This window comes from Neoarthrinium moseri (genome assembly GCF_022829205.1).
Source record: "Neoarthrinium moseri strain CBS 164.80 chromosome Unknown scaffold10_Wmoseri_CBS_16480, whole genome shotgun sequence".
Classification (NCBI taxonomy): Eukaryota; Fungi; Ascomycota; class Sordariomycetes; order Amphisphaeriales; family Apiosporaceae; genus Neoarthrinium; species Neoarthrinium moseri.
This window is the reverse complement of record NW_026055124.1, coordinates 689,278-704,650: the sequence shown is the minus strand read 5'-3', so window position 1 is coordinate 704,650 and position 15,373 is coordinate 689,278. Positions and strand designations below refer to the sequence as shown.

Sequence of the window (15,373 nt, the reverse complement as noted above, 5' to 3'; positions counted from 1 at the left end):
GTGAAAGACTCGCGCCTCGAATCAGGGAAAAGGTGAAGCTATTCCGCAATGAACAAGGTTTCGCTAAGTGTCTGCCGGTAGCGTGGGGCATTCGCATATTGACGTCATTGCCTCCAATATGTCATTAGATGCCATGGATGGGCTCCCTCAGTATCGCGCTTGGAGTTGCGCCCACGTTCGATTAGCGGTCCGTGGGGATCGTGAAAGCAAGCCTTCTTTCGTGCGCATGACCTCAGTATCAACAAGTGCCCCTATCAGTCTCGTCTCTGTCCCTCCCTTGGGATATAGCCGACGGCGTCTGAAGCGGGCGCCACCCCTTCTCGATTGATCGCCATGATGCCCACTTAGGCCTACCTGCCCCACGTCGTGCAGTAAGTGCCGCGGGGACAAGGCAATAAGAGGACTCTGAACTACACAACATGGAACGTGTTTCCAGCTGGCTTGATAGAGATGGACTCACTCAAAGCAAGGAGTTAATCCACAAAGTACCGAGGAAAATGAACGGAGCGCTATTGTAGATGGCGTGCGGTCTGGATTGCGAGGATGCGGGTGCTTCTCTCGGCATGTCCCATTGCGCTATGCGGAAAAGACAAGGGTGCGGGCAGTCAAAGAAGCCACCATTCTTATTGTGCACTAGATCGTCACAGGGTTGGCTACTTGCAAGACCCCTCCAAGGCCAAGGAGGGAGGGTCTTCGTCATTTCAGTATCTCCCCTGAAACCTAGTATTTCTACCGCCAGAACCCTGGATTCACCTTCTTCTTGAGCAGATTCCGCCTGCAAGTCTGAAGCCAAAATAATTCCCGGTAATCCCCTATACCATCATCCAAGATGAGCGCAGACACGAAGGAGATGCCCCTGCGACAGGGCACGACAATGAGCAGCACCTTCAGCGGTGATGGTGCTGTACCCGACCTCGATCCCGCGACGGTCGGTGCCCAATTACCCTCTGCACACTCTGTTCCCATGTTCCCAACTAACTGAAGCACGTCGCAGACCGCCGGCCTCCTTGCCGAGAGACTGCAAGCCTGGAAACACGCCGTCGCGTACCTCGAAGACTATGTCACCGCCGTCGAAAAGGTCCACCACCACCATGCGAAGGAGTACGAGAAGGTGCTTAAGACGATCTCTCAACCCCTGCGGGAGGGCAGACATTTCGACCAAGGCCTCGGAGGCGTCGCCGGCTTCTTTGAGAACATGCGTGTCAACACGCAGGCCCTTATCAACTCGAACGCCGAGACGGAAAAGACCCTCAAGGGCACTGTGCTTCCCGTTCTGGAGAGACTGCACAAGGAAATCAAGGCCAAGGCAAAGGAAGTCCTGAACGGCGCCCAGAAGAGCGCCAAGGAGGTTGACAAGGCCAGAAACACCACCCAGAAGCATATCGAGCTGCTGGGCCAGCACACCGCGTCCTTCGAGTCGACCGGCGGGAAAATGACCCCGGCCGACGACCCCTACGTCATTCAACGTGGTGTTCTCCACAGGCTCAACAAGCAGGTCATTGAAGAGAACAACCACCGGAACGACTTGATTCACGTTCAGGACAGCTTCCAGGCCTTCGAGGCTCACGTCGTCCAGGTCGTCCAGCAAGCCATGGAGGCCTTCAACGCTGTGGCTGGAGGACAGGCCGAAAAGGTCCGGGCCCTATACTCGGATATGCTGGGTGCGGCACAGCGCATCCCCGGCGATTTCGAGTGGAAGGGTTTCCTCCACCGCGAGGGCGCCAACCTGGCTGACCCGAACGAGGCGCCCCGGAGCGTGGATGCCATCACGTTCCCCAACCAAGACCACACATCCACGAAGCCTTTAATTGAGGGAAGCTTGGAGCGCAAGTCACGAAACAAGCTGTCGTGGGGCACCCAAACTGGTTACTACGTCGTGACGCCGTCCAAGTACTTGCATGAGTTCAAGGATGATGACAACTTGCGAAACGATCCGAAGCCCGAATTGTCAATCTACCTCCCTGAGGCTGTCATCGGGGCACCCAGCGGCGAGAAATTCAACGTCAAGGGCAAAGACAAGAGCAAGAGCATCAGCAGCAAATTGACTGGCTCGTCTGAGTTGTCATTCAAGGCTCACACAGCGGCAGATGCCCAGAAGTGGTTTGAGGCTATTCGCAGTGCTGCAGGCGCTGCTGCCGCGACCGGCCCAGCCTACGAGAGCACTCCCAACTCGCCCATCGTTGGCGGTCCCGACTCGGCCGATGCTAGCCCCGCTGGTGAGAAGACCGAGGCTGCTGCTCACAAGGAGCAGGAGGCGGGGATTACCGGCAACACAGTGACCAGCCCAACCGAGATGTCACCGGTGAGCCCGCAGGATACCAAGGAAGCTCTACCTGCTACCACGGCCGCTTCCGAGGAAAAGAAGGCAACTGCTTAGAGACGCAGGATCTCGTCGGTTTCGAGAAGGGTGGGCTCCTGGGCTAATGGCGAACACGACGTCGCGCTCCGCTGAAACATGGAGGGGGCTGTTTTGGATTATGCTCATGGTTTCTACAGTAATAATACCTGAGTTTGGGGGCTCCAGCTGAGACTTGCAGCGGAAGATTCAATTTGTACCTAGCAATGCATACCCAAAGTCTATATCCTTTCACAGCAATACAATTTAATAGTCGCACACACGGGAATATGGGGTTTGCTTGGCCGATGAATCCTGCATCAGCCCTTGCATTGAGCTAGTATCCTCAGGGGTGGCGGTGCACGTCTTATCGGCTTGGAAAGAAGGCTGACTCTTTCTGTCCGTCTCCCATTCTACTCTCGCATGACCCAACCACACAAGCCGGTATGCCTGCCAAACTGATGTTGCCAAGAGTCGTAGGGATTGACATACATCAAATAAAAGTACGAGGAATAATGAGATATAGGTTCGTATCCGCGAGAGCGTCATTGTTGTAGAGTGTGGCTGCTGATTTGATCAGCAACAGCAGATAGGGCCCGTTGGGAATGGAACGAAACCTCGAATGGTAAGGTTGACCGCTGCTCAGCCTTGTCTGTAACTTGGAGTCTTTTTTACCTGTGGTAGAAACGGTGTGCGAAGATTGGTGCTGACATATCAGTAAGACAGTCATTTGAAAGGTGGCTGTGGGCCCCGTTGTTCTCTTGTTCGGCATCGTGAAAGTGCAATTCCAGGGGCTGGGTCATGTACAGTACTTGCTGTGCATCAATAGGCATACTAGCCCCCCGCAAACCTTGGTCGCCTCCAAAATCATACACCATGAGTGTACACCTGCATTCCGTGAGGCTTCAGTCGGGTTTTGTGGTTCTTTCAACTCATGGCCGTATGCCTCCCTGCGATGGAAACCTTCGAAAAACGGGCGAACCGCCTAGCTTCGCACCGCCCGATTCTGAAGATCCATCAAAATACTCGACATGCATGGTGGCCCTACTCGGGGCTTTGCCGTAACCCCCCCCCCCCCCCCCCCCAGCATAACTCCTTGCCCGGCCGGTCGAGACGCCTCGTAAGGCTCCTATCATGGCTGACATTCTCTGGAGCGGCATCAGTGCGTGGTGTTGTTCCTATATTGACTGCTTTCCGGCCCGGGCTTTTTCTACTTTGGACTTAACCCAAAATCGAGCAAGACAATCTAGTTCAGGAGCATACTACTAGACGCCACCATGACTAAGCCCTGGGAGAGCTACGAGGAGACCATCAAGACTCTCTACGAAACGCACACCCTTGCCACCGTTCAGGAGATCATGGAGAAGAGATACGGCTTCAAAGCGTCGTAAGAGGAACCATTGTTGCCCAAGTACTATTTACTGACCACGTTACTGACCCGTTCAGTACACGCTCATATCGACAGAAGCTCGATTCTTGGGGTTGTACGAAATACAAGAAGCGTGAAAAACCGTCCAAGAACCACTCGCACAGCCAGGCGTCCACAACTCACCAAAGCCGCTCCCCAAGTCATGTATGGCCAGAGGGGACTTCTCGTGGATCCCGCTCCCCCGGGAAACGAGATATTCCGCAAGCCGCCACTTCAACAGTGTCCGAAGCTCAAACCTATTGGGCAAACCAGAACCACCAGTACGGTGCAAGTTCATCTCCCGGTAATGGCCATGTACCCTATGCGGCGGCTTCGTACACGGTATCCAACGACCCGGCCATGGGGGCCATCTGGAATTACCAGGCACCCTATGGCCATCCTCCCACGGCCCAAGCTGTGGCTAATGTTAGTTACGATGAGATGTATAACGCGGCGTCGAACCCAATATACTATTCCCCCGATCAAGAGGACAACGATGCAGGATGGAACTATGGATCGGGGGATGGTGCTGCTGGCTACTCTCATAATCACCCAAACTAGAGTAACAGCCATGGGATCGCTCGAGGCATTGTCAGTGGATCAGCGGATGGCACGACCAGCAGAACATCTTACCGTCGGCCTGCTATTGAAAGAGGCCAAGATTCAAAAGGTGTGAAGCAAGAAGAACCTCAAGTGTGTATTATTGGTTAATGTGGAAGAGGAATACGGCCTGATTTCTTCGATACCCACTCCTATCTTGTTCACTGGTACTGGTTATGCAAATGGAAGGATTGAAGGATAAGTGATGTGGTTGGTTCTCTTATGTTACTATCACCTAAGCTTCGACTCATAGCCCTATGCTTTCTACCTTTCAATGGCTTGTACTTACACTTACACGCGAGATACCAAGTGAATGATTCGCCGCCGTTCATTAGTTGCCATGTCCCTGAAGGCTGCTAAAGCTCTTACTGGCCCCCGCCATCCAATGCTTGGCCTTGCCACCAACCTTGAGACTCAAAAGCGTTTCCCCCCTTTATCCAAGCATGGACCCCATCTCCAAAAAAAAAAAAAAAAAAAACCCAGTCTGCCTAAGAACGTTCCTTATCTAGTGCCTATTTTCGGCTGTCCTCGATTCCATATCACTTCTCGAAAGCCGGAAAGTAGCTTCAGCCTCGCTCCAGGCAATAGACCTATAGCCCAGGTTGGCATGAATGCCTCAGATAAAGACAATCTAAACAATACTTGTCAAAGCGGTGCTGGTGGCTAATAGCGATTCAGATACTCCCATGGCAAATATGTGACTACTTAATGGATGTGGTTCATGCAGGATAGCAGGTTTTGCGAGGTGGGCGGAATTACCATAATAGTTGTAATAAGAAAATAATCAAGGAGCTAGTGATCGTGATAAGGAAATGATACATAAGGCTTAGAAACCCAGGTAACGGACCATCTTTCCTATATGCTCCGTTCCATCGAGATTTCCAAATAGAAGAATAGATAATAAATAGAGTTTCCACATTGCCTTTGCCGATAATCTTGTGTAAATAGTCAACACCTGGTTTGTGAACCGGCAACCAAGCAGCACCAGTATTACTTTTGACTCGAGCAAGGACCGATGACATACTGATGTTACGTCTCTTTTCCCTTACGCTTCTCGCGAGAGTCTTTCCCGGCATTAAACATTGCCGTCTTTGAGGCCTCCTGCTTTTTAGCTTCTCGTTCCGCCTCCTCTTTCTTTGCAGCCTGCTACCGTTTCTCTTGGCTACGCTTCCCAGCTTGAATTGTCACGTCTTCCAAATCATCCTGGTATTTGCCTTCACTATCTCGTTTGTCGGACATGGCGAATGAGTCCCTGTTTTCGGACCAAAGTTAGCCAGGCTAACGAACTCAGGGTAGAAGCACACCTTTTTCAATAGCTCAAGCGTATGATTCCAGGTTTTCCTGACTTAGATTTCGGCAGAAAGGAGGCAGGTGTGATAGGCTGACCACTGAAAATGAGCTTGCATGAAGAAACTTCTGTGGAACTCTGTATTCTAGGTTTTCCAAGGGCCTAACCGTTTATACTGCGTGTCTTATATCTTTTCCCCTTACAAGGCACGCCTTTGTCCCCGGGTTTCTAGCAAGTCCATCACGACGTTAATGACCAACACAGTCTTGCAGCTTCAGATCACACGACCTTGCCATGTTGTTCAGCTGAGAAAGTAACTTGGGGTGTGCCGCCCGGGGAGGGGGGTGGTCAGAAGTGGCCGTCTAAGTGGTGAGGAATTTGGTTCAGATGTCTTCTGGCATAGGCATAGGTCAAGTCCACGTTGAATTAACTTCGATATGGGCCTAGACGGTAGCATGTTGGTTGCGCTCGAAAACTCGGCAGCCTTGGATGAAACGGGAGCTTCTGGGGAGGCCGGCACGCGATCACCCATCAAGTAGCCTCTTTGTTCTCTACCTCTTTCCTGTGAACGTTTTCGACCCTTCATGCCCGTAAATCTGTTGGAATGCCCATCATTTCTTCATCGTTGGTAGCTTTTTTTTCATTCCCTAGTCGTTGGTCCTGTTTGTAGTGATACCAAGTCAGCTTTGATTGGACAAGCACGTAAGAATGCCCTGTAGTTAGTTGGGGCCTTCCCCCAGAATTTAGCCAGGGTGGTGCTAGCCTACGGCGTCTATATTCGTTGCTTTGGTCCTAGGTAGATTGCCTTTAGGTACACCAACCAACTGAGTCTAGCGCTTCGCAATCGAACCTGGAACCAACAAACACCTTCTGGTTTGTACTACGCCAACAGCCCACCCACCAGCCTACCACATACATTCGAGCATTGACTTACAGTCGGAGTTCCGACCATCGATGTGCTCTCTATCCTCGCCTTTCCATCTCGTCTATGAAAAGATCCCCTCGCAGATCTTACCACGATGACAGCTCGACAGGACCCTGACAACCTCGCATGGGACCGGAGTGACGCGCTTATTGAGGAGGCGATTCGGCAAGTTCGACTGTCTTCCACGTGTCGCCAGATTGAATCTTTTGCACAGAAAATATTTGGAGAACACGCAAAGCGGATTCCCCCATTGATTATTGGTGGCTTCAACGTGCTATACCCGATTAGAATTGAAAACTCCTCCACTGAGGTTCTCGTGCGTGTCCCCTGCCCTAACCAGGCAGTGTTTCCCGAAGAGAAAATGCTTGCAGAAGTTGCAACGACAGAATATATCAGTCAATACACTCACATTCCGGTTCCGAAAATCTTCTACCATGGAATTGATTCCGATATTGGGCCATTCATGGTTATTCAAGATCTTGGCTCCCGGCGAGACATAGTCGACGCTCTTGAGATTCCTCGCGAGGATCCTAGCGAGACGCCCGTCTTGCATCCCGAAATTTCCGAAAGGAAGCTTAAGAGACTGTATATCAAGATGGCACGGTGTGTGCAACAGCTTGCACAACCTACGTTTCCACGCATCGGAGCTCTAGTTGAAACAGACCCCGGATCATACCAAGTAATGGGGCGACCTATTACTCTTAATATGAACAATATGGTTCGAATTTCTAATATCCCCCAATCAGTCTTTCCGTCAGAAGGGACCACATACCAGACCGCTGATGAGTGGTTCGTGGAGCTAGCCAATATGCAAATGGCAACACTAATTTTCCAGCGTAACGATATGGTATCGTCGGAGGATGACTGTAGGACGAAATACGTCGCCCGCCAACAATTTCGCAAATTAGCCAGACAAGGCCGGTTGTCAAAGTTTGGGTTTGCTGAAGATGACTGGTCGGCCCACTCTAAGCACGCTCGTGCGAGGTTGCCAGCGCCGGAAGGTTCTGGCTCTTTCCGCCTCTGGTGTGATGATTTCAGGCCAGCCAACGTTCTTATTGATGAGAATGACCAGGTTATCGGCGCTGTCGATTGGGAGTTCGCCTACGTCGGGCCGACACAATTTGTCTTGGACCCGCCTTGGTGGCTACTACTTGACGTGCCCGAGATGTGGGATGGGGGCATTGAGAAATGGGCCAGTGTGTATGAGCGGAGGCTGGAGACTTGGCTTTCGGCGATGGAAGAGGTAGAAAAAGACGCAAGTCCGGGTTGTTTGCTGCTCTCGGCGTACATGCGAGAAAGTTGGGCAACGGGCCGCTTCTGGCTTAACTATGCCGCTCGAAAGAGCTGGGCGTTTGATGCCATTTACTGGAAGTACCTGGACGAAAGGTTCTTTGGTAAACGGGGTGCAGATGTTCCCGCAAAGGAATTATGGAAGACGAGGGTGCATCTTCTAAGTAACGTGGAGCCAGCGGCAATGGAGCGGCTGGTGCAAACGAAGATGGAGGAAATGAAGGAACGGATTTTGGTTGAGTGGGACGCAAAGGAGGCAACAGAGCACTTGTCTTCCTTTCTACTTGATTGATCACATTTATCCATGTGCTTATCCGGTACTTAATGCGGCGAGAAAGTCTTCTAAACAGTGGACCCTAAACGGAGAGGGAATATTAGCAAGCTCTTATTAACGGCGTTAAGGGCCTTAACCATCTGTATTTTACCATGAATTATAATTCTATTACTTAAAACCCACTTTAATTTTGTACGAAGATGTCTTACTAAGTGTTGTTAAAGAGCATAACAATTCCGTTTTATTAAGTGTGGGAGGCTTCTTATAGCGTCGCCGTGGTAATACAACCGTATTTCATCAGACGTCTGCCTCTAAATCTTTCCAATAATCACCACGTAGATGAAAAGCAAGATAAGGGCCATTGTGCCTCGTCGTGAAGATATCCTCCAGCTGGAACTCTCCCGGTCGCTCTCTGCCAGTTGTGTCACCCGCCTTGCCACCCCCAACCTCCCCCAGCTTTCCACCAGTCATTTCAAAGTCAAAGTACCACAACGTTTTCGCTAGAATAAGACTGCTCTCCAAGTAGGCCATGGACTTCCCTGCACACCCGCGACTGCCAATTGAGAAGGCTGCAAAAGCGTCATGTAGGACCTTGGAGCCATCATCAGCTCCGAGCCACCGTGAAGGCTTGTACGAAAAGGAATCCGGGAAGTATTGCTCATTATGGTGGATTGCGTAAGCACTAACTCCAAAGAGTGTGCGTGGAGGTATAACGTGTCCGTCGATCACCAGAGGTTCCTTGTTGTTTGGGTCTTGCATCCGCCATAAGACTCCTGGTGCTGGTGGGGACATGCGCATCGCCTCATCGATGCAGGCTCGAAGGTATCTACAACTTGCCAATTGGGGACCACCTTTGATGTCACCGCCTTCAGCAAAAGTGGACCTCACCTCACTGGCAAGCTTTTGGTAACATTCAGGGTTGCGTGATAAGTAGAAGAAAGTGGAACTTGTGGCTGCAGCCGTCGTGTCCGATCCTGCATAAAAATTCGTTAGAGGGATGTACGAAAGGAAACCCAGCCAATTTTCATGACTCACCTGCAATTATCAAGAAGTTGGCCTCGAACCAAAGCTCCTTCTTTCGCTCGTTCCCGGAAACCTCGCCAAATTCAGAAATAAACGAGTAGAAATCTCGTTCGCCGTCTGCGCCTTTGGCGAGACGAGACTTGACCATCTTCTCCAACAAGCGCAAGTACCTCGCCCTGTAATCGAAAATCCGATTAAAGATCTTATCCAAGTATAGTTTCGACAGGAAAAAGACCTGATGCCAGACGTTGCCTCGATAGAGGCCGGAGGCCAGGGCCTTATGCACAAACCTGTTTTCATTGCTCGTCTGAGTTCGAAGATGGTATCCGAAGCTTAATTTGGCAATCGTATCCAGGGTAAGATATCCGACTGTTTCCGACATATTGAGTGGTCGAGAGGACCTTGAAGCCTCCAGGACCTGCCGGAGATAGATGTCGACCTGGTCTATTACATTCGGCTCGAAGGATTTGGCGGCACGCTCTGTCAAAGCAGGCGCAATCATCTTGCGCTTCGTTCGATGCAAGTTTTTATCGCGGGAGGTGAAGACATTATGCACATTGTTGCGCACCGAATTCTCATACGTATAAGCCTTGATAACTTGGTCATTGCGGTAAATGTCTCTTCAAAGTTAACGTGCTGTCCAATGTATTGGTTCATCATTTGAGTTACGCACCTCGAAATGCCGTGACTGTATTGAACACAAGCCGGTTGGGCGCTAACCGAATTACTGGCCCTGCTATGATCAACGGCTGTTCGAGGTTGGACACGTGGGCTAGATGGATTACCATAAGCCCGATGGCTTTTGTGGACTTTTAGATGCAAGTCCCTCCGGAAAGCATAGAAGCCGGAGTAAAAGTCTGTTAGTTTGGCAAAAAACGGCCCTGGATAGCTACGTAAAGGATGTAAAACGAGGAAGTAGCTGGCATAGCTGAAGGTCTACCAACATAGCGTGAGCGCAAGCAAGGGCCAAAAAGATTAAGGCAGCTTACAATTGAAATGATGATAGACACAGCGTGGCCTGTAGCAGAGCCCTCAAAGCCTGCAACGGCCATTTCTTCGTACTTGAAAACTGTGGAAGAAGAGGTTCTAGAATGCCTTCTAGTTGTACTATGTAAAGAGTATGCAATTTGGAGGGAAGAAGAGCTAGATGAAAAGGTAGAGGTAGAGGATTTGTCAGCATAGGTATCCCTTAATCCGATGATCTGATGTAACAATAAGCTTAACCGTGACGTGGGTCCTGAAAAGAGTGTATGATCTCGGAAGGTCCTATCGCGCCGCGTGACCGCAGCTCAGAGAGCAAACATGAGGAGCAAAGCAAACATGCACTTATGTATATTGCATTAATATCCGACCCGCCGGCCAGGAGGGGAAATGCCGCCCAATGGCATCTAAACTTGAGCCGCAGTCGATAAAAGATGCCAACTTTTTACTGCTTTGGTCTGCGAGACACAGTACTATGTCTTAACTTGGATGCTACAACAATTAGAATAGCAATTGCGGAGGTAGCTACGCTATTCAGAATGTATCGTATATATCTTGCAGCTCATCGCATGGCCCGGAAACATGGGCCTAGGGGTGAAGTCTAGGATATACTTGAACTGTCAGCGAAAGACAGGATGAGGATTGATGATCGCCCATATTTGAAGTGGATGGAAAATGTACGTCTGGCAAGGCGGGGGAGTCAGTTCAGAAATTGGAAATCAAGGACCCCGGGGTTTCAAAGTCTTCTGCATCTGCGGAAACGCCGCGTAGAGCGCAATGAATACGTGGGGAAAGGAGAAAGGGAGCCTGCAAAAGCAACTCGAAGTGAGATCGGAAGTCCCACATCGTGGCACGAGAGTAAATCGGGAGTTTAATTGATCTAAAGCGCTGTTTGACCGCAATCAAAGAACAAATCCGTGACAACACTGTAGATATAACTCATCATACCTCAGTCTTAAGCATCCATTCCTTCATGGCTGCAAAGCTCACGTCTTGATTCGTCAAATGTGATCGTCCAACTGTGTTAGCCCACATAATATTACTTCGTATCTACGTTAGGTATGAACCTGGTATATATTTCCCGACAACCTTGAGGATTGGTGCTGATAGGGAGAGTTTGAGTGATGGATGAATGGACTGAGATAAGGCACGGACATCTCCCTTTAAATATACAAATGCTCTTATGAACGGTTCTCAGACTCTCTAATTTGCATACTTTGTATAAAAAATGGTCAACAATGGTGTCCGTTGTACGGAGTAGAAAGGGTCAAAAACTGCCCGCGCGTTATTCTGTCCTTCCGGTTCTTCCGAAACCCGGTTTTACCTGCATACCTTCATTGCATAAATCTGCTCAAGGCGCGTGATGGAGCATTGACTGAACAGAGAACGACATAGTGCTGACGTTGATGGCCTGATACCTCATTGGGCGGCGCTGCTGCTGATGCAACCCCCAGCTGCGCCGCATCGATGCACAATGACCTGGCACCTAATGGAACTGTATGACTGGCTATAATGGGCCACCGCAGCCATGGGTTGACATCTCTCGCGTCTCGGTAAAACACGAGCACGAACCGGGACTGGTACTGAGAACAATGACCTACGAGTTACCCGGATCACGCGTTGGGCTTTTTAGAGGGCAGACTGCCGCCCTGCATATTGACGCCCTCGTAACTGAGCCTCGCTGGCCTTTGTGCGCTGCCTCACTTTCATTCTCTCGTAGGCGCCGTCGATCTGCCAATAGAGGATAGTGCCATAAAATATCCTGCATAGAGTCGGCAGCTCCGTCCTCAATAGTAACCCTAAATGCCTACTCATTTTCGTAAGTATTGGTTAGCCACGTTGCTGTACTGCCTTTCACTATTGGATAAGAAAGTCTATGGAATATTTGACGGCACCTTGATAGAAAGTCCCAGCTAAACCCCAACTTTCCGCATTGCGCTCAAAGTGGTCTACTTACATAACCCATCAGAGTAATTACTGTAATATCCGATGTAAACGCGAAAGAGGGTGTGGTGATTTGGAACCGTCTTTTCAACATTTATTCGGTCCATAGAGAAACGGCTTCGGGTTCTTAAACCGCAAAGCATCAAACATACCCTCTAACGTACTGGGCGTGGAGGTTGGCCTCACGGTTAATTTTTCGGCTCATATAGCAATCTACTCAAAGGAGCTGGTGAGCAAGGTATATTTCACGCGGCGGATAATGCGTTGAGTCACGCAATACAGTGGCGTTCAACCAATGTCTTCATTTGTTCCATGTCCATTGGTACAATTTCATATAAGTTGCATGATTTACGTCTTCTCACAGACATGGCCTCGGCTCATGTTGTTTATACTCCGCATGAACTCTTAGAATTCGTCCCATAGTTAGAGATTTTCCAATACTGGGACCTCGGTTTTCTGACAGCCATAAACTTCCTGATAGAGCGGTTGAATAATTGCTGCATCGCAATGTATGAATCTTCATTATGAATCTTCAAAGCAACCTGATCCGGCTCGGCTTTGTCCGTTTCGCCACAGTACCTGGCCTTCATTCATATTACTTAATCAAAGCAGCTTCAATGTTAGATGGACAAAGCCGGTCACTGGGGCAGGTAGCTTGATGGATCTTTGGGCTCGCTCCAACCTATGCAGTGAAAGCCGGAAATCTCAAACCTAACGATATCGATACTACACTAACGCAGTCAGACGTGTAGCCAGACCTCCTCTGCGCATATGGCAAGCTTTCATAGTGAAGCAGAATCGGATGCCGCATGGTCAGGTGATGAAGACTCATCTGTGATCCGCTGCTTGTCGAACCGTGGACCCCAGAGTGCCAGTACAGAAGGCTCGGTTGACGAGGCCACCCAGGCGCTCCCAGATTATGCACGAGCCCATTACGAGCATATTGCTAGATATCAACGCGGTGGATTTCACCCAGTACATATTGGAGACTACCTTGATTCGAAGGAGAGATATAGAGTTCTTCACAAGCTCGGCTTCGGATCTTCGTCAACAATATGGCTGTGTGACGATGTAGTACGGAGGCGATTTCGGGCCGTCAAGGTAGTTTCTGCCGACAAGTCTAAGCTGAAAGACCACAATAACGAAAGGATCCTCAGTCTGGTGAAGGCTTGTAAAGGAAAAGGCTTGTCAAATTCTATTGTGGTGCCAAGAGACAAGTTCTGGATCACAGGACCAAATGGGCAGCACCTTTGCCTCGTCATGCCGGTGTTGGGACCGAACCTACTCGACGGTCTTGAAGGCGCCGGATTGGACACACCAGGATATCTTACATACCTTTGCTTCAAGCTCAGCGTAACTTTGAGTTGCTTGCATGAAAATGGTATCATTCATGGCGATATCCGGCCACAGAAACTTATGATGGTGCTTAGAGGCGACTGTATGGATGAAGCTTGGCGAAAGGATTCGCTGCACGATTTAATTGAAAAGCCCAGTATCTGGAAACTCAGCTCTTCGTCCCAATCCTCGTCAAATCGTGCGCCAAAATATCTTGTCAAGAAGATAAACCTGTGTTCTCTGGAAAAGAGATTTCGCTCCGGCACAGTAGCTATTGCTGACTTCAGTCGGTCTCCCCAGAACGGCTTACGTATAGGAGTCACCAACGCATTCCCCGCCGCATATAGCGCTCCCGAAGTACGACTCAATCACAATATTCCTGACTTCTCGAGTGATATCTGGTCGCTGGCGGCTTGTATCTACTTGATCCGTACAGGCAGAGAACTGATGCCACAGATGGATTCGATTTCAGCTTTCATCGCGTGGACATCGTGGAATTTTGGTCCTCTTCCGAACATTCCTAAGCATCGCCTTAGGGATATACTTGCTAGTGACCACTCAAAGCTAATTGACGAGAAATATAGATCTCAGGAAGAGGTACACGACTGGCTTGAGAGGCTGGAAACGCCACCCTCCCGCCATCGGAGAGCTCTGTCAATGAGGACCTTCAAAAAGCTTCCAAGTCTCGGACCAAAGTTTTCCTCGGAAGATTCAGACTCGGTCTCCGACACAGAGTCTGTGCATTCATCTTGGAGTGTTACCCAGCGTGCTTCTAAGCAAGCGAGATCGAAGCGCTGTGCAGAATACCTACACCCAATCTACCTCCCAGAAGATTGGACAGACTGGCATTTGACCTGTACAGAACACGAATGGAGAACAGGGTATCCAAGTCTGCTGTGCGAGTCTCTTTCACGGAGTGAATCATGGCATGAGGTACCAGCTGGAGACGATGAGCCAATGATGGGCGTTCAACTAGATTCTCGGCCAGATTCTTCAGTGCATGGAGATAATAGCAGATTCAGCTCAGAAAATAGGGTCACTGAAATCAGAAGAAGTGCCCGAATAAAGCGCAAGCAGCTTCATTCAGACGACGAGCCAGAACCAGACGAACACTGTGATAACAAGAAACATAAGGCTGAGTCTGACTTAAAGATAGAGGTTGACCTTAGAGATCAGATATCTTGCATACGGACCGCTGATGGGATGGTTGAGTATCTGTACAGCATACGCCGGGAGGAGTCTGATGTGTTGGCCGATTTAATAACCAGGATGATGCAAAATGACGCCAGCCAAAGAATTAGTATCAGGGAGGTGCTACAACATGAATGGTTCTCAGTCAGTCGTCTTGAGGTTGAATAACATTCGCATAGTCTACGGTGACTGTATTAACATCGTGGCCTAATGCTATTCCTGCAGAATTTACAATTCTTGGTGCGAGAAGACTGGTAAATATTTCGGAGACAGTCTCCTGTCGAGTATCATGTATATGGTAGACAGTTGGCCGATTGGTTCAGTACCACTAAAATCTATAGCAGCTAAAGGTCATTTTTTCATTATTTATTAGCCACGCCGATCTGAAGAGCGACACTATATCGATATAGCCTAACAGTCCAAGTCCCGATACATTCCCACTCCGTAAATACCAATTTCACAGCGGACATAGAATCCTGAGGTGCCTTGGTTGTTTTGTCTACAGAAGTAGTTGTTTAATCAATGCTAGTTTTTCCTGTGCGGCTGAGAGAGTTGACACTATGTTGGGAAGAGCCTGAGCTTTGTGACCGAAAGGCTTTCGGAATCTTGAGGCTTGATACCATGTATAGAGGTTCGCTTCGTGAGTCTTGATGATCCACTACCTTCAATTTGGCTGCAGAGTCCCGGCCTTGAGGGCGATTTCGTTTCGTCGCTAAGAAATCGCCCGGTGTATTTTTGCCTAGAGGAAACCGTTCCTAGCGTTCTCTCAGTAATTTCTG

The 15,373-nt window shown here is 49.6% G+C and overlaps 5 protein-coding genes across 5 annotated transcripts; 4 read left to right on the top strand and 1 right to left on the bottom strand.

Moving 5' to 3' along the window:
• Nucleotides 1-829: 829 nt before the first annotated feature.
• JN550_004094 (uncharacterized protein) lies at nucleotides 830-2,377 on the top strand (the record flags this gene model as incomplete). The annotated part of the gene is made up of 2 exons (XM_049315572.1): nucleotides 830-928; nucleotides 995-2,377. 2 exons carry the CDS (start codon nucleotides 830-832, stop codon nucleotides 2,375-2,377), a joined length of 1,482 nt encoding a protein of 493 aa, XP_049174116.1.
• Nucleotides 2,378-3,612: 1,235 nt separating this feature from the next.
• On the top strand, nucleotides 3,613-4,304 carry JN550_004093 (uncharacterized protein; the record flags this gene model as incomplete). The annotated part of the gene is made up of 2 exons (XM_049315571.1): nucleotides 3,613-3,722; nucleotides 3,782-4,304. The coding sequence occupies 2 exons, from the start codon at nucleotides 3,613-3,615 to the stop codon at nucleotides 4,302-4,304; spliced, it is 633 nt and encodes a 210-aa protein (XP_049174115.1).
• Nucleotides 4,305-6,650: 2,346 nt separating this feature from the next.
• Nucleotides 6,651-8,138, top strand: JN550_004092 (uncharacterized protein; the record flags this gene model as incomplete). Its single annotated transcript, XM_049315570.1, has 1 exon — nucleotides 6,651-8,138. The coding sequence occupies one exon, from the start codon at nucleotides 6,651-6,653 to the stop codon at nucleotides 8,136-8,138; it is 1,488 nt and encodes a 495-aa protein (XP_049174114.1).
• Nucleotides 8,139-8,417: 279 nt separating this feature from the next.
• On the bottom strand, nucleotides 8,418-9,645 carry JN550_004091 (uncharacterized protein; the record flags this gene model as incomplete). Its single annotated transcript, XM_049315569.1, has 2 exons — nucleotides 8,418-9,094; nucleotides 9,156-9,645. The coding sequence occupies 2 exons, from the start codon at nucleotides 9,643-9,645 to the stop codon at nucleotides 8,418-8,420; spliced, it is 1,167 nt and encodes a 388-aa protein (XP_049174113.1).
• Nucleotides 9,646-12,839: 3,194 nt separating this feature from the next.
• JN550_004090 (uncharacterized protein) lies at nucleotides 12,840-14,064 on the top strand (the record flags this gene model as incomplete). Its single annotated transcript, XM_049315567.1, has 2 exons — nucleotides 12,840-13,905; nucleotides 13,988-14,064. 2 exons carry the CDS (start codon nucleotides 12,840-12,842, stop codon nucleotides 14,062-14,064), a joined length of 1,143 nt encoding a protein of 380 aa, XP_049174112.1.
• Nucleotides 14,065-15,373: the final 1,309 nt, after the last annotated feature.